At 42.0% G+C, this 23,557-nt stretch overlaps 2 protein-coding genes across 2 annotated transcripts in view; both read left to right on the top strand.

Moving 5' to 3' along the window:
• Positions 1-16,444, top strand: part of LOC139338778 (collectin-12-like) — a 40,440-nt gene extending 23,996 nt beyond the window's left edge. The window contains exons 4-24 of the mRNA XM_070974041.1: positions 286-372; positions 495-1,538; positions 1,906-2,505; positions 2,608-2,750; positions 2,868-2,977; positions 3,101-3,247; positions 3,794-3,941; positions 5,890-5,965; positions 8,767-8,851; positions 9,118-9,193; positions 9,382-9,477; positions 9,590-9,736; positions 10,089-10,179; positions 10,345-10,540; positions 10,796-10,890; positions 11,635-11,723; positions 11,925-12,012; positions 12,157-12,211; positions 12,324-12,477; positions 12,684-12,805; positions 13,216-16,444. Coding sequence (XP_070830142.1) covers positions 286-372; positions 495-1,538; positions 1,906-2,505; positions 2,608-2,750; positions 2,868-2,977; positions 3,101-3,247; positions 3,794-3,941; positions 5,890-5,965; positions 8,767-8,851; positions 9,118-9,193; positions 9,382-9,477; positions 9,590-9,736; positions 10,089-10,179; positions 10,345-10,540; positions 10,796-10,890; positions 11,635-11,723; positions 11,925-12,012; positions 12,157-12,211; positions 12,324-12,477; positions 12,684-12,805; positions 13,216-13,447 — 3,881 coding nt within the window. The 3' untranslated portion in view covers positions 13,448-16,444. The remainder of the gene's footprint in view (positions 1-285; positions 373-494; positions 1,539-1,905; positions 2,506-2,607; positions 2,751-2,867; positions 2,978-3,100; positions 3,248-3,793; positions 3,942-5,889; positions 5,966-8,766; positions 8,852-9,117; positions 9,194-9,381; positions 9,478-9,589; positions 9,737-10,088; positions 10,180-10,344; positions 10,541-10,795; positions 10,891-11,634; positions 11,724-11,924; positions 12,013-12,156; positions 12,212-12,323; positions 12,478-12,683; positions 12,806-13,215) is intronic.
• A 1,188-nt stretch (positions 16,445-17,632) lies between these two features.
• tmem236 (transmembrane protein 236) lies at positions 17,633-21,922 on the top strand. Its single transcript, XM_070974994.1, has 4 exons — positions 17,633-17,886; positions 18,671-18,743; positions 19,546-19,669; positions 21,282-21,922. Exons 1-4 carry the CDS (start codon positions 17,633-17,635, stop codon positions 21,920-21,922), a joined length of 1,092 nt encoding a protein of 363 aa, XP_070831095.1.
• The last annotated feature ends 1,635 nt before the right edge of the window (positions 21,923-23,557 follow it).

Below are 23,557 nucleotides of genomic sequence, written 5' to 3'. Positions count from 1 at the left end.
CTGTAGTCTGTTTTTATGTCAGTATTTTTGGATTCCTGGAGCAATACAAAAATATCCAAATTGTAAAATAATAATGCATTTACATATTTAAATACAAAATGTCAGAAAACTTGTAATACAAAAAATAATTGTCTTAATTCAACTGGCCAAGTTTCATGGTAATATTTATTAGTTCAAAGTTTTTACCCTATTCACCTGTAGTGAACCTGAATCATTGCCTTTAAAGTGTATGTGCTCTATACTCATCTATTTACGTCAAAAACCTTCTTTTTCCTCTTTTGGCAGTGGTCCAGAAAATGGACAATGTCACAGAGGGCATGCAGAATTATGGAGGCAAGATCAATGCTGTGGAGACAGACTTAAAGAAACTAGGTGAGTCTTATGAACACCAGATCAGGTCAAATCAAATCAAATCTGGATGGTTTTTACCTTCAGTAGCTGTGAATGTTGTGTTCAAGGAGATTTTTATTAAACTTTCTTTATTTTTACTTCAGATTATCAGGCAGGAGAGAAGTCTGTTAACGCCACAAGTGAAATCAAGACTTTCAAGTCAGATCTGGAGGCATTACAGAACCAACTGAATGATATTGCCCTCAGGGCAACCAGAAACAGAGACATGCTGGATGATCTGCGGATCACAGGAGATGACATGCAAAACGGCCACGTCTCCCTGCAGAGTTTTCTAGAAGGAAACACTGCCTCACTGCGTGGGGTCAACCAGACCCTGGCCTCCTACAGTGGCATGATTGACAACCTCCAGACAGACACTGCACGGCTCCAGACAGAGATACAGAGCCAGGTCAAAGTGCAGAGCCAGACTCAGGTTAGTGTCAGTGCCCTGAATATCACCCAGTCCCAGCAGCGTAATCTGCTCAGCACGCTGCAGAAGACCGTGGAAGACACAGGCCAGGCAGTACAGAAACTGAAGAATGACTATCAGGGTCTGCAGCAGACGGCCAGGCAGACACGATCTGACACAGACTGGCTGAAGGAAAAGGTCCAGAACCTCCAGGTTTTGGCAGCCAACAACTCAGCCCTGGCCCGGTCCAATGGAGAAGCTCTGGATGACTTGGGGGCTCAGCTCAGCACACTAGCTAGCCAGATCCAGAACGCCTCAACTCTAACTGAGGGGCATGACCAGAGCCTGCATGAGCTGATGGACCACCAGAGAGACCACGATAACGCCACCTCATCTAAGTTTGACGAGATGGAAGCACGACTAGACCGACATGAGAATGACATGGACCGTGTGACTGGAAACGTGAGCTTTGCCACGCAGCTCCTGGGCGCAATCAGCACAGACCTGAATGGCCTGAGGTCCTGTGCTGAGACAGTGATGAGACACTCAGACCTGATACTTGGCCTGAACAACAGTGTGACAGAAGCCAAGGCAGATAGCAAAGACCTGCGTACCCAGCAAGATGAGCTGACCGCCAGGTTAGACAAAGAGGTCAGCAGCCTCTCTATGGTGATGGAGGAGATGAAGCTGGTGGATAGCAAGCACTCACAGCTCATCACCAACTTCACCATCCTGCAGGGTAAGAACAGAAGACGTCCTCGGTGTAGATCCTGGAAATGTTCAAAAATGTTTCTCATAAATCTGCACATAGCACTCATCCAAATATATGTGACATGCAGATTTGAGTACTGCAAAAACTGTAATATCCTCAGGAGTCACATCATCTGGTAAACAGCTACAAACTGTAACCCCACACAGTGAAAGGATTTTAATGCAAAAGAACGATGACTTTTGGCTGAATTATACGCCTGTTGGTTTCTAGTGAAATATTTTATCAGCAAAATCATATTTAACTAAAAGTACAACAAATGAATGCTCCGTTCCTTGTGAAACATGTTAAGACCTCAACAGTAACTGTACTTACATATGCTTTTATTATGTTTCAGGTCCACCAGGTCCAAGAGGCCCCAAGGGTGACAAGGGTCCCCAGGGACCAGTTGGCCAGTCAGGACAAAAGGGTGATAAAGGAGATAAAGGGATGCCAGGCTTGGTGGGACCTAAAGGAGAGAAGGGTGCTGCTGGACCTCCAGGTGTGACCGGGCCAAAGGGTGCAAGTGGGGCTCGAGGTTTTCCAGGGGCTAAAGGGTCGAGAGGATCTGGAGGTCGACCTGGAATCCCTGGTGAAAAAGGTGACCCTGGGACTTCGGGGCTGCCTGGTCGGGATGGACAGCCAGGGATGCCAGGACCCCAAGGGCCACAGGGTCCCAGAGGAGCAGCAGGACCTGCAGGGTTGGAGGGACCTCGTGGCCCTGTTGGACCCATTGGCCCTCCTGGGCCTCCGGGACTACCAGGAATACCTGCGCCTGTACCTCCACCGCTGTCAAAACCTCCTACGTCAACAGAGGTCCCTGAACCTCCCAAACCACCTCAACCTCCCAAACCACCTCAACCTCAAAAACCACCTCAACCTCAAAAACCAGTAGAGGAACAACAAAGCTCTGTGTCCCGGCAGGTCCAGCCCCCTGTGGCCACCACTCCAGCACCTGGTGATTTAAATGATTACATAAGGGCAGAAATAGATTCTGATACAACATATGACGTGAATTTACGTGTATTCGTTATAATATTCAGTATATGATTAATTCCAGGTTGCCCACCTCAGTTCAGAAGGTTTGGAGACAGCTGCTATTACTTCTCCTCCGGTTCTCAGAGGCTCAACTTTGACGAATCCACCCTCTTTTGTTCTAACATGTCATCTCATATGCTCATTATTAACGACATTGAGGAACAGGTAAATTAAATTAGACCGTGATAGTTACTGTGATGCATTCACAAGTAACTTTAAATCAAATTTTATTTTTACAAAACTAACTATCCTGTAAAATATCTTTTGCTCTTCTATCCATAGCAATTCGTAAGAAATGCAATTGCAGGAAAAGGCTATTTCTGGCTGGGCCTTACCGACAGGGAGGAGGAGAATGTCTGGAAATGGGTGGATGGAACTTTACCTGCTTTTAAGTGAGTCAATCGGCAATAAACATATGCATCTGTTATTATAAATATTACAAGCTACAATGAATGTAACCAACAAACACCTTGTATGATGCTTGAACTTTGGTGTATTGTTCTTGTTGCTATCAGGAGGTGGAAGCCTGGCCAGCCTGATAACTGGACCCATGGCCACGAAGAGGGCGAGGACTGCGCTGGTCTTATTCATAATGCCAACTGGAATGATTTCTACTGCACTGACCGTATCGGTTTCATCTGTGAACGTGTCTCTGATTGTCAGTACCTTCTATATATCAGACCTCTCTGAATTTTGAAATCTTACTGGAGCATTTGTACATTTGATGTGTGTGTTTTAAAGGATACGGCTGGTGTTATTCTATATTTTTGTCATTGAAAACCAAAACCAAATATGTGTGGTATTCAGGCCTAAGTCCATTCATTCCTACTTATGATGTAGATCTTCAAAAACGAGTAGCAGATATCCTGGAACCACCTGGGTGCTTAAGTTTTTAACAAATGTTACTAAATCAGGACTAAACTGTGTTGAGGACTCTTTTCTGCTGCAGATTAACACTTTCGATACTTTAGGGAGTTTTGGTATTTGCAACACCAGGATGGTGTAAATGGGATTGAATCAAAATAAACCTACATTTGAAAAGTTTTTAAAAGCATTTTTAACTGTGTGTAGTTTCTTCATCATTATAATGAGGTTGCACATGACAGTATTTACTTATGTTTTACTATAACTGTTATATCAGCCTGTAAGCACATCATAAAGGTGTTAAAATGTAACTATGTCTTTTATTGTTGTTGTTCTATTCACAGTGAAAGTTCCAGTTTTATAGCATCCATAGAAGACATTGTGAGCTGCCTCTGGGAGAGCGGTGAAGAGGTTGAGGCTGAAGATGCGAGGATAATGAAGGACAAGAGGAGGAGCTCTAGATGTCTAGAGGACTCTGAGAAAGCCAGCTCAGTCAAGCATCACTGAGACACGGACTGATCTTTGCCTTAAAGGCACTTTACAACACAGTATGGTGCCAAAAAAGAGAGCATGCACAGACCCAGCCCACTATTGTATCGATTTAGTATTTTTACTGAAGAAACATGAGAATGTAGGCATTTATTTGGGCTCTACTAAGTCATTATTTGGTGCCGTCACTGGTGTACAGGTGTATCTGTAAATATTCACAAAAGATACATTGTTGGTTGGATTGAATTTCATATTGTTTTATTTCTTGGCTGCCTTCTCAATCGCTAGACTTTGAAAAAATCTATATCAGCAGATTATGTTGTTAATAGAGTGGAATTATTTTTATACTGCAGAGAACTTCACAGATTCAGAGATGTGATTAGAAATAAGGTCCAGGAAAAATGATGAGCACCCACTCACCATCAGCAAATGACTGCAGACTGAGACAATAGATAGAAGTAAACTGGTGTGAATTTCACCTCTCTCCAAACTGAGATATCAGTTTCATTTTTTAAATTTTGTTTTTGAGAACAGATGCTCAGTGTGAGCGGTGCTGCTGTTTTATGAAGGACAGTATTTCTTAGATTTTAGACTGCCATTATGAATTTTATACAGTATGAGGCTCACATTAACAATATGTACATTTTTTTGTAATGTAGCCAGCATACAACGATTTATTCAATATGCCAAATACAATATGTGAAATATGTTACATGTTTATAATTTGCATAATCAGTTGTTATTGTTGTATGATTGACCTTTTCCAATTCATATAATGCTTGAGGACTGAGTAGCATTTTGTAATCTGGCTCAAGGCTCATTAAGTCTTAATGAAATTACAGAGTTCCAATGGATCACAATAAAATGGGAAATAAACTGTGTGTGGAGTCAATGCTTTTTGTATTATGAAATATTGTGATAAATGCATTCAGATGATAGGGCATGAAAGACCATTTAAAAAGCCATATAAATTGTCAGTGCCTGAAATGAGATAATGAAGATTTTAAATTCTCAGGTTTGTGTGTGTGACTGGACAAACAATTTAAAATCTTCTGGATTAAAATCTTTTGGAGTGTTAAAATGCATTTTGTCAACACTGCCTTTGACTGTGTGCTGTGACCTAAATCACATGATTATGTCTGCAAATCTCCCAAACTCATTTAATAACAGAGGTTAAGATGCAAAAATAGGCATCTATGTAAATGCTGATATAATCAAATTAAAAAGGTAACATTGTTTAGATGTGATTGATTTTAGATTTGATATTCCTTTCCATTTTGGAAGCCAACATTGTACTTTTTACACTTTGTACCCTTTCTGTGCTTGAAGTATATTTTGCATGAATATTTTTACTTCTGCTACTTTACTGTAGTAAAGTACTTTTACGTTTGGTATTTTAAGTATATTTTGATTCTAATATTTTTACTTCAGATTTTTAATGCAAGTATTTTTTACTTTGTCGTACTTTTATTTAAGTAAAACATCTCTTACTTCTTCCACCAGTGATAATTTTTAATTATCTACATCAGGCCAGAGGGAAATTCATTGGAGCTGCAAAAGAAAAGATGAAACTTTCCATGTGTTTCAGCTGCAGCAGTTAACTGTTCTGTGGTCAACGCGATGAGGTAACGTCACATGACCACCATCACCTGACGATGACATGTAATTTTTTTACGGCAATTTGTCGCTTATGGTTCATTTTCTCTAGTGTACGGTCCACACGGTCGCATTTACAGCTGTGTGGCTGAGTGTTTCGTTATATTTGATCACAGCAGTTTATTCAACACGCCGCTGTCCGCTTCACTTACCCAGAATGCTTCGCTTGTTGCCGTCTGGCGAAGGAGTGACTGTGTAGAACAGAGTCAGCCAGCTACATTTGACATTCATGAAGTTGCCGTTACTATGCATTTTCATTGTATGAAATAAGACGAAGAGGGAAAGAAAATAACAGGGGAAGGCGAAATCTGTTGTTGCCAAAACGCCAGCAATGCCTCTCTTCACGACAAACCCATTTGACCAAGATGTTGGTGAGTAATCAGGACTGGAGGCTATTTCTAGCAGGCTAGCTAAAGTAGCTTTGACCAGTCAGCTTTGTTTGTGTTCTTCAGCTGTCTTCAGCTTTAATGTTACCCTCTAGAGCTATATTGATTGTGCTACGTGACTGTCTTGCTGTATATATTACAGACTATACAAACTGACAAGCTGTAGTCCATGTTATTTTATTACAATGTCTCGTTTGCCTGTTTGTTGTGATTCGCTCAGTTAGCCACAGAGCACAGTTGGCTAACTAGCTTGCAACCTTATCTTATGTGGAGATTTAGCTAGCAGCAACTAACATTTTAATGATAGCAACAGTAAGCGGTCAGAGTTCGCCATCTGAAGAGTTAACGCTGCATGTTGTATTCATTTTCAAAGTAATATTACATGTAGGGTTGATGAACTGCTAACAGACGTGGGACACAGTTGTCATCAAATAATTGAAGCAGCTAGCAAGCCATCTGCCTCCTCACTGCTTTGCTGTATCACATCGGGTGTTGGCTAACCAATATGATGATTCTGGCATCTCACGGCTAAGTTACTGCAAATGAAAGAGGATGCGGTGGTGTATGAAACCATTTAGTCATTCTGTGTTTCCTTCTCTCTCTTTGTTCCGTGCCGAGTGGTTAACCACTTCATTAGCATGTACAGTGTGCAGGAGGTGGCCAAAGTACACGAACACCTCATTTCACAGTACCACGTAAAACTGTAGTGCTCAAAACCAGCAGTAATTGCTAGTTTGCTAAAGCTTATGATGATGTGTATGTCTAGGTTGGCAGGTGCTATGTCATCTTAAGTGGTCATTTTCAGGCTGTTTGTTCTGTTTTTGTATAAATATGCTGGTAGGTGTCTCCTCGGCACTCCCCTCGGTCTCCCCTACTACTTGTAGGGATTGGGGATCTGATATTGTAATGTCTGTATGAGTCTTGACATAGATAAATTTCTGTAAAACAATTGAGAACCTGTCAGTGGATAAATTACCTATTATTGGCATAATCAGCAAGTTAATGACCTTAAAAATCAACTTATTTTATCACATTGATGTAAAATATATTTTAAAGTGCTGTCAGATGCTAAAGTTAAATTGAACGAGTAGCTGCACCAGTATATTTATACCTTCACATAGTACATCATCATCATCACATCATCCACTGCTACTTGTGACTACATTGTCTTTTTGCCAGTGCAGGTTTTCAGTGTTCAGAGATAGATAGATACTACAGCCCCAACTCCAGCAAAGCTGGGATGCTGTGGAAAATGTAAATAAAAACAGAATTAAATCATGTGCAAACAAACGGTGTGTACCGACAGTTTTATGAAGCGTTCCTAAGCCCACGTAGTAATATCCTTTATCCAATCATGTGTTCACAAAGTGGTGAACCTCGCTCCATCCTTGCTTGTGAACGACTGAGCTTTTCCAGGATGCCCCTTTCATACCCAATCATGATACTATCACCTGTTACTAATGAACCTGTTTACCTGTGGAATGATCCAAACAGGTGTTTTTGGAGCATTCCACATCTTTCCCAGTCTTTAGTTGCTCCTGTCCCAACGTGTTTGAAACATGTTGCTCTTGTCAAATTCAGAATAAGCAGATATTTATATATGAGGGTTGTATACCTACAGCGTAAACTGCTGGTCCATTGAACATTGTTAACATTCTGCAGTGTGGCAAGAAGAGAAGTTGCAAAAAATCATGGTGACATATGCCGAGGACAGGGAAACTGCAATGGGATCAGACTCCACGATTTTTTCGTCTTTCACAATGGTCGCCGTGTCAGATCTAATGATCACAGCGCCCTAAACTCTTGCCGTGTCATGGTGAAGGGAATGGCAAAGCGTACGCATATGATCCCAACCGATCATGGCATGTCTTATCTCACGATCATGCACGACATCAGATGTCATCGGGGAGGCGGGTGAAGCAACTGTCAATCAAACTGACAGAAGCATTGTGTGTGATGCTGACGGTCTTGTGTACCAAAACAAAACAAAAAAGAAAAGAAACAAACAACGGTTGTGGATGTGCTTTAACATTAAAAGCAAATGCGAGAAGCGGTGTAAACCTCAGCCCATTCGGTCATTATTTATACTGGGTAGCATCCGCATAACAATTACGACTGGTACAACGAGTTTCACATACAGGAATTTCATTTCCATAGATATTAAGTCTACAAGGACCAGGCTTAGCTGTGTTGGCCACATCAATCAGGCTACTCTAATGTTTGATCTGGAATTAGAGATGATAAGCAGTTATGACCGCACAGCAGTTCCTCGCCTGACTGATGAAGCGCTTCTGCTTTTTCCCAGCATTTGTCTTTTATGACTCAGTCATGGTACTCCCTCGAGGAAATGTCAAATAGGCAGAGTACTGTTGCCAGAGCTCAAAAAACTTTTCCCCTCTTTCACTGTCCCACCTGACAGCAGCAACCTCAGCATCCCTCCTCCTCCTTGCCATTGTTACCTGATTGGTCAGTGCTCAGAAACATGTGGTGGGAGATGTGACATGAGGCGTGTCAAGACAAAAAAATTCTGATACGCTCGTCTTTTCATCAGATCGTTTAACATGTCACACTACATGAGTACAGACGCCTGATTGTCATTCTCAATCAGCCATGACGCTGGTAATTTGTCGGCCTCGACAAACAGCCTCAAAATCAGGCTAGATTCATGTCTTCTGATCCAGGCATGAGAGAAACGCTTACCAATATCAAATCAATAACACGTCATGAAAGAAGTGCTTTTGCAATCTTTAACCTTTCTTCTTCCTCTTCGTGCTTCTTTCCTGCAGAGAAAGCAACCAGTGAGATGAACACAGCTGAGGACTGGGGCCTCATTCTGGACATATGTGATAAGATAGGGCAGTCACGCACTGGGTTAGTCAACTGTCTTCACACTAAACCTGACACACAAACACATTTATCAGGCATTGCACAAAGCTGTAAAACACACGTATCCAAGGGTTAGAGATAGAAACCAAGGACACCAAGTGTACAAGGAGACATTTAAGATAGATACTGATACCTTAATGTTTAGAAAGACCTCTACAGTGACATGTTTGACTTGACATAGCTGGATTGTTCTTTGGTCCTTGCCAAACAGCTTATCTCCTCAAACTTTTATTTCTACCATTCTGCTGCAGGCCTAAAGAATGTCTCCGCTCTATAATGAGAAGAGTGAACCACAAGGATCCCCATGTGGCCATGCAGGCACTGACTGTAAGCAAAGTGTCAACAAGCAGCCATGTTTGGTATAAGTGTTATTGTTTATCATGTAGTCTTTTTGTCAGTTACCCTTAATTAACATTTCACTGACGTGAGCAGGTGGTTTCCAACTTAATTCTTCGACATGTTGCTCTGCATTAAATTGTGAGTCTGATGAACTGTTTGTCCCTTTGTTCTCACAGCTCCTTGGTGCTTGTGTCTCAAACTGTGGGAAGATATTTCACTTGGAGGTGTGCTCCAGAGAGTTTGCCAGTGAAGTCAGCAACGTCTTGAACAAGGTATGTGATGCTATCTTTATTTTACAGACCCAGTAGTCCGCAATCTGAAATGAAGTTACGCTACATCCACTCACTCATTCAAACAATGTGACTTTTTAATGATGTCCCCCAGGGCCACCCTAAAGTGTGTGAGAAGCTCAAAGCCCTGATGGTGGAGTGGGCGGAGGACTTCCGCAACGATCCCCAACTCAGTCTGATCTCAGCTATGATCAAGAATCTACGCGAGCAGGGTGTCACTTTCCCCGCTGTAGGGTCCCAGGTAGGTGTTTAGGTTTGGATAGACCGGTGTTTTTATCTGTTTTTGTTTTCTTTTTAAGGTTTAGCATACTTGAAGTAAAGGGTGAAGTCTTAAATTGCAGTATTTAGGTGTGGACTACTGGTCAAGACCTGCAGCATCTCCATTCCATTCCAGCAGAGGCCCTCTGTTGCATATCGTATCTACCTTGTTACTATCTAATGAATGCAAAATGCCAAAAAAGTACCTAACAAAAAATGTTTAATTCAGTTGGTGAATTTGAGGTTGTTTTGCTGAAACATCAAGACCCAGATTTGTACTTTTATTCTCCTAGTTGTTGATTCACCCAAGCATGCGGTTCTCATTTTTTTCACAGGCTGCTGAGCAAGCGAAAGCAAGCCCTGCTTTGGTGGCAAAGGATCCCTCCACCTCAACAAACAAAAAAGAAGAAGAAGACTTGGCCAAAGGTGAGGAGGCTTTTACATTCCTCAGGTGTCAGTGGAGAAATATATTTGGACAGGGTATGCATAATTCACTTATAGCTGGATTAATGCGTTGCAGATGCTCAGCAGTATTTAAGGACTTTCAAGGCCAAACACATAATTTCACATATCTGCCTCTTTTGTGTGCAGCTATTGAGCTGTCGCTGAAGGAGCAACGTCAGCAGCCGCAGACCACCCTGTCGAGCCTTTACCCAAGCACCTCCGGCCTGCTCTCCTCACACAAGTCCGACGGCAGGAAAGTCCGCGCCATCTACGACTTTGAGGCCGCTGAGGACAATGAGCTCACCTTCAAGTCAGGAGAAATCATCACCATCCTGGACGACAGGTGAATTTTGACGCACGTTGGTAAAATGTGACTAAAAGCAGCACACGTGGATTTGTCAAAACTCTGAAGTGACTTTTCGGAAATTAATAAAGGAATATTTATCCTGATGTTTTAAAGAAGTTTGAACGTTTGCAAATGAAGCATTAAAATAATCTGCTCATGTATCTTTTCTGTGAATCTTGAACATCTTAATGCAGCACTGAAGAGACAGCGGTTAACATCTGTTTCTGAGGCTTTCCTTTTTCTTTTTTTCAGTGACCCCAACTGGTGGAAAGGGGAAACATACCAGGGAGTGGGGTTGTTCCCCTCTAACTTTGTCACAGCTGACCTCACTGCAGAGCCTGAGATGAGTGAGTACACACACACACACACACACACACACACACACAGAACACACCCTTTATCCACTTATGTCATCTGTAGTCCTTTGACAGCCCACTTAGTCCATTAGCAATATTGCTTTATTGATCCCAGAGTGGGAAACACTTTACCTCTGGAACACGGCTGGTGAAAGAATACAAAGAACACAGTACCAACAGGACATTGGTTGCTTAGACTGAAAATTATCAAATGGGTTATCGCATGCAGTAAAAGTAACACCGCCTGTCCTTCACTCTGGGAATCCATATGAGAATTTGCTTTGATGGCATTTTGGACAGATTTCTTGTTATTAGAAAGAGCTTTTTACAACATTTTCAGTTTACAGCAGTTTGCCGCGCTGCTTAGTCACATCCAAATCTTTGTTCTGCAAGTGTGTCGTCCCTCACAACACTCATGCTGCTCACATGCAGTCTGCTTCTGCATTTTTCTTTGGTTGCGTAAAACACCTCCGCTCAACATGATGACAGCTTATGACTTGTTACAACAGGTTGCACAAAACGTAACTCAATATGGACGTGACATTTCAAGATGATTTGGCAATCGCTTGCTTCAGATCGTAACTTACTTTGAATATCCTGACTGATCTTTTGTCCTCCAATCGGACCGTTACTGCATGTCAAGTCACCGTGACCTCTTATTTACATATGTGTAACTGATTGCTGCCGTGTATTATCTTGCTGCTGCCACATCCGCACTTACTTGGAAATCTGCAGTGAAGACGGAGAAGAAGACAGTACAGTTCAGTGAGGAGATCCAGGTGGAGACCATCGAACCAGAACAAGAGCCTGTATATATAGATGAGGTGAGTTCCCTTGTGTCAACACTTGAGCCTCATTGAGATCTCACTTTTACATCTATAAACTAAGAGTTTATAGGATTTGTTTACCTGCTGACAAAATGACACAACAGAGTTAAAAAATGTTAGACTTTTCTTTCCAAACTGGGTTGAAATCATGAGACGTACCTGGATGGTGTCACAACAAAAACTTTTGCAATCTTTCAGGACAAAATGGACCAGCTCCTGCAGATGATCCAGAGTGCAGATCCCACAGACAACCAGTCAGACAGCGTAGAGCTACTACAGCTGGAAGGTAAACTGGATTTCGGTAAATGAATGTTAATGAGGCAAAAGTCAATGTCAGTATGCAGAAAGTAATCTGGTATTTGTTTATGCAAAGGTGGATCGTTGTTGATGACAGATTAAAAACTTTACTATTTTTTGTGTTTTTCATCAGGTGCCTGTAATCAAATGGGCCCACTCATTGACCAGAAGTTGGAGGATATAGACAGGTACACACAGAAACTACAGATGGTAGATGTAAAGCACGACTGACTAATTCAACACACCATAAAAAGTCAAGCAAATCTAACGATCTTTGTGTGCGTGGGCTCGTGTCATCAGGAAGCACTCGGAGCTGTCAGAGCTGAACGTGAAGGTGATGGAGGCGCTGTCATTGTATGCCAAGCTAATGAATGAAGATCCAGTTTACGCCATGTACGCCAAGCTGCAGAGCCAACAGTACTACATGCAGCAGCCTGCCAGCGCAGCACAACAGGTACAGTCAGCAGATGTGAACCAGGCATCTCAGCCACCAAAAATTTTTACAGGCATAAAAGTCAAAGCTTTCTATCACACTAAAGGGACAACCAAAGGACCGATGGTTTTGATCGGGACCAAGAATGCCACCGTTTACCACTGTATTAGATTGAGCCACAGTCACAGCCTCATAAATCATTCCAAGGATGTGCTCTGTGACCACAGGTCTACCCTGGTCAGCCTGCATCCGGTTCATATGCCATGAGCGGCACTGCGGTGCAGGGTTACACTGTTCCCATGGAACAGCTTCCAGCTGGAACCCCCATACCTGGTCAGCCAGCTCCCAGGTGAGTTTCAGCACCCCAGTGGGTTGATATTCTGGTACGTTACAAGTTGGTGACATTATCAAACTTTGCTACGCATCGCCCTGATTTATGTTGTATGTCATAAGGAAGAAAGCAAAGTCCTTCCATTTTAAAACAGCAACTATCAGGTGCCATCAGTGACAGAGTTTTATCTGCAGTAAATTAACTCAGCACAGTGGTGTTTTGTGACTTTGCAAATATAAACATCATTTGTGTTAAAAAGAGACGTTCGTAGCGGCACATTGGTGAGTACAGCATGATTTGAGCCAATGTTTGCATACTGGCTTTTATTAGAGAGTTTACTGTGCTATGAATTCAACCTTCCACCTTGTATTGAATGCTTCCACTTTGCTGCACTGTTGTAATGAACGTTGCTTCATCCTTCTCCTCAGTGACGTTCATATGTACATGGGCCAGCCGCCAGTCTACACCGCAGCTCCAGGCAGCATGGCCCCAGCAGACGTTCAGTCCTACCAGAACCCAGCCACCGTCTCTGGCCCCGCGCCAGGCACGACCCCCGCAGGCATGACGCAGACTCCAAACTACAGCACCCCCCCTGGCTCGAGCATAGCACCTTCCTCAGACGTCTCACAGGCCCCCTACTCGGAGAAAGCCTTGCTATAGGGCCCCCTGAGCTCACTGTAATCCTCACGCATACACACACACCAGACCTGATCAAATAGTGGTCGTAGATCATTTCTTTTATTATGTTTTATAATTAGTTTAATCATGGAGCACCAGATGGATGAAAAAATCTGAGTAGAGTAGACTAACCTCGACATTTGACACTCTTAAATATAAATACAGTCACACTTTTCACTCCAGGTTCAGAAGTGATCACAAGGGTTTGATTTGAAGAGCTTGCACTAAGTCATCTGAAAATGGACATTCTGTGTCATTTTAGGACTGCATTTAATTTATTATTCTGCATTTACACTCTTCCTCTTCATGTCTTTACACGATGCAGATGTGAAGACATGGAGGAGCTTTCAGTTGCACTTTGATCTCCAGTTGCACTTGTTTAAGTGCTGGTCATCATTAACGGCTGATCATTTCCGAATCTAGATCTGAAAGCAATACACACATCGTCCTTTTTATGTATGAGACCGGACATTTATGGCTTCCTTTTTATGATAGGACTATTGAAAAGCTGTGGTAATGCGTTATTTTACGGGTCTGTAATTTTCAAATCATTTCCTAGAAAGCTTCCTGGATAGAATCCCATAATTTGGTAGCAAATGTTATTATAGGGGAAATGAGAGGGAAAGTTTTTTAGTTGGGCTTTGAATATAGAAGCAGTTGTTGATTTCAGAGGAAAATAGAGTAAAATAAATATTTATAAATTAGTAATTTAGTAGTAGTGGAAACTTACTTTGCACTACATGTATCACTTTATTTTTGCGCATACAAAGAATTGATTTGGATGACTTAATTGGAAGTAAATTGTATATCTACAGTGCTTTTATAATTAGTATTAAATTCCATATTTTTTCCCTGGAAATTTTCTGAGAAATTATGAGGAAATTACGGACCCGTTACATAAAGTATTCCCAAACTGGCCTCTGGATCTAACCACAAAAAATATATGCAATTACTATTTGATCAAGTGTGTAACGTGCACAGGCATTCCTTCACACCACCCCTCAACATGCACACTGGAGCTACACACACACACACACACACACACACACACACACACACACACACACACACACACACACACACGTGATAAACACACTACAAGCAGGTGCACCAGTTGGTTCACACACCCTCAGCGGTATGTGATGATTTACCTTCACTCACACACTAACCTGGAGAGAAACACACAGCCTTCTCACGCACTTACAGCAACGGCTAATCATTTCACAAAAAAGGGCGGCAGTCGACTTAAATTTAGCTTTTCTTCACTTTTTTTTAAATCAGAAAAAGGACTATTAGCGATGCTGAAACCGTTAGGCTACATCCTGTATGTGTCGTCGACTTTTAGAAGTACTGAAAACTGAAGCCACTTTGTTTTTTTTGGAGGGAAAAGAAACCAGAGGAATTTAAGCATGCACATGACTCTTGTATATACTGTACTGAACTAGTAGTGAAGCCACATGATGACCTCATGGGTGGGCTGTATGTTAGCACAGCTCCGGGTGTTTCCCTCAGCCTTAAAGGTGAACTCTGCAGCCATGATGTCCCTGCTGAATTCAAGGTGTAAAAGCCAAAGAGAACAAAGCGAAACGACGCTCACACGCCAGAAAACGAGATCTTTTTCTTTTTTCTTAGCACAATTGACTCCTCACTTCCCACTGCAGAGTTTTCCTTTTCACAATGAGCAGCTCTAGATCCGCGTCGGTGGATGTAGGGTCTGCTCAGCCTGCATTCAGGGGCTGTACTAACAGACTGGTACCACAGACTTGGCTACTTAGGGCCGGACTCTGAACGGCCCCCATCGTCTTTAAAGCATCTCTTTAGTCAGTGTTAAAAAAAATGAAGACTATGTTTTTTGTAGTGCATTTTAATTTATGTTTTGATTATTGTTATGCTATTTTAAATGGAGAAGCAGTGCAGGATGTATGTATTCAGAGAAAAGCGGAGTATGTGATATTCTGCCTGACTTAGTTGTATATTTAAATGGCTCACACGAGAACATGGACGTTTCTCTCTGTGTTTGATACATGCTTATTGTACTGTAGGGTCAAACGGTAATGTGAAAAACTGATCAGACCTCCCCTTGCATTTCACGCCTGTCCTTTCTCAGAGCTGTCTAACACTAAAACAAGTTCTACCTGAAGCTGAGCTGAAATGAGCTTCCTGTGACTCTGGAAGGTGCAGTCAGGATTTGTAAACACCTCTTTCGAGCTTTCGGGTACAGCGACAAGATCGAATATTGTACAAAGTGTACTCCTCATGCCGTACTTTCCATACACGTGAAGGGAAAGAGCTGATGTTTACGAACCCTGATTGAATTGCAAAAAGCTGATGAAATTGCAAAATTATTTATCTGTATAATAAGGACTGATGCTACATGAAGGAAAGCTGTTTTAAATATGCTGAACCAGATTTTCCAATTTCAGGGCAAATTGGTGCGTTGAGCTGATCTGTAAATTTGCGACAACCTCTCTTGAGACGCTGCGTTTCAAATGTGCTCCTCCTCGTCATCCCTGTGCCGCCTTGAGAAAACAACAATAGAACAAGCCACAACTTTAAGCTCAGTACCTGGGACTTTGCAAACATGAGGTCATTTTGATTTTAGCGTTAATGAAGTCGATTCAGAGACAAGAAATCTCGTTCTTTCTAAATGCAAGAGTGAAGTAGTGTTAATCTGTTGGATCAAAGAGGGCTGAAAATGTCAAATAGAAAAAGTAGCAGCTATTCTGGGACCACGGGACCAGGAGCCAGTTAATCATCATGCATCATCCAAGTGTGACATCTTGTTGCACCACTGTGTTGGACTGCAGCCCCGATGTAACTTCATCGAACAGGATTGAGATGCTGCCTGTTTTTAAGTTTTAAAGACATCTTTATTGTAAAATTTCTGTCTAAACTTGTACCCTGCTGTTTGTATGTATTCTTTTAACCATACTTATTAATTGATATTCACAATAAAACCAGGCCAAATGTACAGAATAACATGAATGTCCTTGTTTTCTTGTTTTTCTCCTTGTTGTTAGAGCACGTTGTGTGTTTTATTTCGTGAATACTGTCACTGGTGAGGCGTTTTCAGCAGAAAACCTTTTTTCACACTCAGTTTTCACAGTGGGTGACAGGGTCTGAAATGAGCACCCTGTTGTGGTAGTTGTGTCGTTTGCTTGCGTTGCCATCTGACCAAACCACACCCACACAGTGCTGGTGGAGCAGACTGAGCATTTTGAGCATTTAAGTCTTAATATCTTCTCAGTTTCCAGTTTATTAGGTTCAGCTAGCTCCAAAATGATGATGATGATGATGATGATAATTAACTTTATTGATATAGCACCTCTCAAGTGCTTTACAATGAAGAAATCACATGCACCAAAAGACAGATGGAACATAGAAACAGGGATAGAAAATCAAAGTAAAATAAGATGGAGAATAAGTGGAGTTTCAGGTCTTTATCAGGACAGTCATAGCTGGTTAAGAGCTAAAGCAAAACTAAAATAATGATGATACAGTTAGGTCAACAAGTCTCCAGAACAGATTCAACAAAACCTGATTCTTATAACCTTCATGAAGGAAGGACTGTTGTAATAGCCTGCATCTGTTTTCAGAAGGTGTTCCTCATAAACTGTCGAATGAGTGTTTAACAACAGGAGCTTTAAAACATTGTCCTGTCCGCTGCCACTAGATGGAGACCAGTGAATATGAGACCTGACGGCTCCATGGAAGAGCTCTGATAAGTGCCCAACAGAAGAGGGCCGGACCCTTTTCCTCAGTGACCATGGAGCATGTCACTGTGTTAGCAGGGACCTGCATGTTGAATTATTAACAATTGTTTCATTTCACTCTGCATTTTTGATTTTGGTGCAATTCCACAAAAAGTTTGCATTTTTCAATATTGTGTATTATATATTTTAATCTATTGTTCATCTGTTAAACCTTTTTCCAGAACTTGTGCACACTTCAGCAGTAGGTTCGATGTAATTTTCTCCTTGAAATTATGGGATAGGAGTGCTCCTCTTTGTGAGCCCATAAAAATGCGAGCATGACCACCTCATTACCTCAGCAATAAAAGAATACAGCCACCAGTGCAGTGTAAGCAATGTCAGTGTGCAGAGTCCACCGGCTCGACTGGATCGTTTTCCCCTCCAACTTCTGATCAGCAACCGGTGTTCAGAGACCATGCCCTCAGGGAAGACGGTCAAGTTCATCCTGTATGAGGTGCTGCAGTTTGCCGCCCTCAGCGTGCCAATCTTTGTGGTTATGCAGCGGTTTGCCAGCCTCATACAAGATGTGAAAGGACAGGATCTAACAGCCTACTGGCTTGTGGTCGCAGCCTCTATCGCCTACGTGACCTCTGCGACGCTGCTGGTGTGGGTTCCTCTGAAATATCTGATCCTGAAGCGGCGGAGGTCCACCTCAAAGTTCACACGGTGGTGAGTACAGCTGTTGGGAAGTAGCTCAGTCAATGCATCTATTTACCAGATAAAGCACCTCACCTAAAACCAATGAGAGATGGCACGGACAAGACAACAGATGACCAGAACGCAAAGTCTTTGAGGCAAATTTGGGATTTTGGGCAACATGAATAGAAAATACAAATACTGTGTTACGAATACATCCTGCATGTATACTGAAGTAAAAATGGCCATAATGCAAAATGACCCCTGGAGTTAAGATGGTACCTGGTTGATGTGCAGCGAATTTTACCAGCTTTATATTGTTTTCCTATTTAATCTCTAACAAAGCATCATATTTCATATGTTCAGTCAAATGAAATGTTTAGTTAAGAACCCATAAAATGCAGCATTGCTCAGTTCAGTACACTTATTATGGCTAATGTTAGCCAACGCTAGCAAAGTTTAGCTAGATTTCATTTTAAATCAGACATCACTGAGTTCAGTTGCTTGTTTTCTGACTCTTTTCTGCTTTATGTACTGTTGCACCGACATTTTTCATGACCCCATCATTGTAACCTGTGGCTGCAGCAGCCTTTTTTCAGCCAGTTACAACGTCTCAGTTTTATGTACAAAGTTACTTGTGAATGGCAGATGAATATTATCTGTATAAAGTGCAGTATTTATCTTGCAGTGGAACAATGTGAGTCTGACACTGTTATGATGAAGAGCAGTATTTACATTGAAATCAGGATCAGCACATCATCACACTGGGATGGGCGTTTTTCAAATGTTTACTCAATCAACCTGTTTTGTTTTTCAGGAGACCAACAGCGCTGGCGTACACCATCCTGTGTACATTACCATGCTTTGCTATTTTAATAGCCAGCTCCAAGGTAATGTCATCGAGACTGATCGCTCTTGTCACCTGGAAGCACCTGTTGATGTTTTGTCTCGTCATGCTCCGCCAGGGTCCTTGAAGAGGCCTTTTTTCTGTTGTTGTAAACAGTCCATTTGTGGCACAAACTAGTTTTATGACCCCCTTGTGTGAGAGAATGTGTTAGAGCACGATGATTATTCACTGAGTGATGGTTGACACGGCACATTGCGCCACAGAGAAAGAAAAAGATTCCCTGTCAGCAGTTCTGCACAGTCTCTTGAGATTTCTGAAGCTGCGTCCAAATGTTTTCTCACCGTGTGGTGAGGAGGACTTTGAAAAGGCGGAGGAAATGTGTCCACCGTCACAAGACTGAACTCTCCATCTGGGGTATTCAGTAACTCACAGTGAGCATAACAGGTTGGCCATTAACGCAAACTTTAATGCCGCCCACCACTCGAAGAAAGACTGGAATTTTCCCATGTGATACCCTCTTCAACTATTTTATTTTTATACAATCAAGGACATAAATAAGACAATGTGGCCACAAAGACTTGTCAGACGCATTCATACATTTAATATTTCTTAATCTTATCTTAAGGACATTAAGGAGCATCTTAGTGTCTATAAAGGTAGGGTAATAAAATCGGATGGCTTCATAAAACTTAGAATCCAGGAGCTCCTCTGTCTCAATGCAGCCAAATGCCATAATGAAGAGTTTCGTTTCTTCCTGACTCATCCGTCATGATTATTCAGTGGCAGATCAGCTCTTTCTGCTATTGAATTCACATTTATTTTTAATGTCATGGGTTGCACTGCAGGTGCAGGTGGACAGCGGACACAGGCTCGACCATTTCGCTGAGCTGCCCGTCTCCTTGGTGCTTGTCTGCCTCATCTGTGTGGATATCACAGAGAGGATTCGCCCCTGCAGGCTCCTCGGGAAATGTAAGTCTTTGAAGTTGCTGCCATTTTTGAATATTATTCTGCAGTTTAAGTGCAGATGTTCTGGCAGGTCACAGAAAAACACGGATGTAGATAATAAATTAATTATGGCTGAATTCCATTTAGCTGCCTCAGCTTCAGGGTCCTGGTATTATACATGCTGGCTCACTGTCGCTCTGTCTTATAGCACAGAGCCATTTATTCCAATAGCAGCTGTTAATGCTGTTTGTAACACCTGTGCTTGTCCTACTACTACAAGTCAGAATGTTTGCTGTGACCTTTAACCTGAACTACCAGAGTAACGCATTAAAAAAGGCTTCATGATGACTAATAAAGAGCCAAAATGCTACTAATGTGCATGCTAATAAGCAACTAGCTAATTGTGACTATGTGTACTGTAATATAAAGTGTTACTGAATCTAGTCTTAATACTTTTAGCATTACTTTATTATTGTTACATGGTGCATAATTATCCTTAAGACAAATTTGTGTTCAGTCAGATTGCTGCAAGTTCATTAACGCACAGCAAACCTGGAGCATGGTGCTTTTCCGGTGTAGACTCAGCGGTTGTTTCTGGGAGTTTGGGGAATGTTTGTCTTGGGGGGGTCTCACAGCTCACTCTTTCCTAATCTGGTCCCAACAGCCAACATTTACACATAATGTGCCTCTCCTGTGCAATCCTACAGAACCATTCCAGACCAAGCACTTTGAAAACAAACCCCCAAAAGCCTCTAAAGCACATAGTTTTCACGCACTGACGCCTCTTTAATGAGACATCTATTGATTTTCAGTTTATCCTCCACTTGCAACTTTTACTGTTTCATGCATATTTGTCCAGGGACCACAGTGAGCCAGCAAACAGTTAAAAAGTGCCAAATGAAGATAAGAGCTGTAAATCTGCTGAAAAACACATGCTTAACATAGATGGCTGCATTTATAAGGCACTTTTATTCAAAGTGCCTTATTCAGCGTTCAGTGTCTTGCTCAAGGACACTTTTAGAACAAGAGGAGCTGGGGATCAAACCGCCGACCCTGTGATCAGCAGCCGACTCACTCTACCTCCTGAACCTCACCCGCCTCCAGAGAGGAGACGTTGATTGTTTGGCTGTTCTTTGGCTCTATATGATGAAGGTCAAGACTGCAGTAGTTAAAGAAAGAAACTCCAGCTGCTGATGGCTGATGGTGCACAGCTAGACCCGGTGTTGCCAGTACACCAAGCCAGAACTATTGCAGTCTGATACAACAGTCCTGCAATAAATCCCCCCTTCATTAAGCTCATAAAGGTCAGGTTTTGTTGAAACTGTTTAAGAGACTGATTCAGCTCGTTTGTGGTGCATTTAAGAAGCTGGCGGTTAATTTAGTAGTTGACAACTAATCGATTAATCAATGAATCATTGCAACTCTACTGTTGTTGAATTGTCTCATACAGGTGTTCCTATTCTTTTGTCCACCCCATTTATATCAAGGAGGGAAGACTAAATAATGTCTCTGCGTAATTTGATGATATGAAGGAGAAGATGAGCAAAGATCTCACCATTGGCCGGACTTCAGCCCTTTCACGTCATGCAGTACGTGCTAGAACAGCTGATGTTGTGTGCACTCGTGTCTTTTGCAGCAGACAGTCTGGATCCTGACCTTGACATGTCGGGCCCCGTCCTCACCCACCTGGAACGTGTGACCACGGTAACCGGCCAGCTGCACACTGATGAAGGTCAGAACGGTTTGACCCCGGGCCACCCGGAGGCCAGGAATGGCAGCAGCTCAGGCAGATGGCGGGACCTCTCTGGCTCACCTGACCCCTCAGCGCTCAGCTCACGATCATCCAGCACTGCCTACCTGTACTCCTCATCCTCACGCCCCTGGTCCTACTCCGGTCACCTGGGCTTCCTGTGGAGGAGGGACGGGAGGGCAGAGGTGTTTGCGGATAGCTTCATGTTCTGGCTGGACACCGTGGAGATGGTGAGAGTGGCAGGAGAGCCATCGGTCTTCTACTCCGCCTGGGTGTTCCCCGTCTACATCCTCGCCTTCATGTCGACCCTCCGCCTGGTCATTACTCCCAACAGCCCTCTGTTGTCTTCTGCTGGATTCGCTCTGCAGGATCTTCCTTTCTTTGTCATTCGAGTCGCTCTGATTGTTGTGTTTGGGTTTGTAACTCCTGTGTTGTACCCGCTGAAAAATGTGCTGGTGAGCTTGACTTTTCTCTACTTTACATTCCTGAGCAGGCTGAGGATTTTCAGGAGGCGCAGCATGTTTTAAGGAGCGGCACGTTCTGTTGTTACTGAAAGATCTGCTCTGATGGCGAACAGCTGGTGTATTTATGTGTGGGCAGCAGCACCAGAGAAACATGGTGCTGGTACTGATGACGAAGAACAACATGATTTCAATTGAAATGGCTGCAGATGCACCGAAAGGCCGTTCATCCAAATCAGCATGTGGAAATGATTTGAACACAAAGAGGCGTGTAGGCTGGAGTGTACAGTCTGTGACATAGTTCAGAATCCAAATGTATTTATTGATACTGATGATAATATTGTTTACTGCTATGTTTTTCTAACTTAATCATAAACCATGAAAAAAAATATTTTTTGTAAACAGATGATTTTGAAACATTTCAAACAACTTTTATTACAAAACTACATGGAATAAATGTCCTTTGTTTAAACAATGGTGTCAACATTTTGACAATATTTCATAGTAACAGTTGGTCAAATAACAATAGATATTGCAATATTGATAAGTATTACCCAAATAAACAACAACTATTATAATATATTTACTTCAAAAACACAATTAACTGTCAAAAAACAGATTTTTCCTTTTCTTCCTTTTTCCTTTAACATATATGAAACAAATGGATTTAAGGTGGTATACTTTATAGATTATAGAATAAATAGTAAAAGCAAAATTAAAAACGTCATTCGAATGAGTAAAGAAGTTTAAAATAAGAGCTAATAAATGGATGTTTTCTAATTAGCTGCTGCAGATTTTTGCCTGAAACAAAAACACAGATTTGAGGTGCTTGTGCTTTACCCGAGTATTCCCATTCCATGCAACTTTACACTTCATGTCAACTACATTACAGCCACCTTTTGTACTTTTTACTCTACTTCATTTGTCATTTAGTTATTGGTTGCTCTCCAGATTACAATCTTTCGTACCCTTCCGGTCCAGTGAAAACTATGTTTATTTGTTTTTTATAGAAATCCTCCAGCTTCTTAAGATAAACAAACTCTTAAAAAAAAAAGCTTGTATTAGCTGGAAAATGCATCGTCACAAAGGTCAGGACAAAAACACTATAAACACATGATGCTCTTTTAGAAGGTGATGCATGACTGTAGATCAAACAGTCGATAAAATTAACTCAACCTTAAACATCTACAGCAGTAAAATGCGACATACACATTAATGCAGCAGCAATATTCATCCAGAAACATCAGATATAAAACACTGACAGGGACCATTTTAGTGCACTGTGAATTCTTTTTATTCAAGTATTTTTAGTGTGGCACTGCTGCTTCGCCTTCTGTAAAGGCTCTGAGTACTTCTTCCACTGCTCTATGTATTATCTGTGTCTCTCTCATGATTCCAGTTGTAATTTTCTATCACAGAAGCAGCGCATAATAGATTTTCTTCTCGTGTCTTGCAGCTTCTAATTCCTTGCTGTGTCCTTGGCTCTTGCAAATTAGCGCCTCACCCTCGTCTTTTGCCTGTGGTGCAGGCACCATGGTGGTTTATGTTTTTTCATGGCCATATAACTCTTTGTTTTATAACCTTGGCGTGTGTATGTGTGTGTGTGTATTGATACAGAATGCCACAGCGGCACCACAGAGAAACGCTGGTGTGTAATCGGTAGTCCTCCACCCGCACAAGTCTGACAGAATTATACCCCAT

This window comes from Chaetodon trifascialis, chromosome 11 (assembly GCF_039877785.1).
Source record: "Chaetodon trifascialis isolate fChaTrf1 chromosome 11, fChaTrf1.hap1, whole genome shotgun sequence".
In the NCBI taxonomy this organism is placed as follows: domain Eukaryota; kingdom Metazoa; phylum Chordata; class Actinopteri; order Chaetodontiformes; family Chaetodontidae; genus Chaetodon; species Chaetodon trifascialis.
This window is presented reverse-complemented; position numbering and strand designations above follow the sequence as displayed.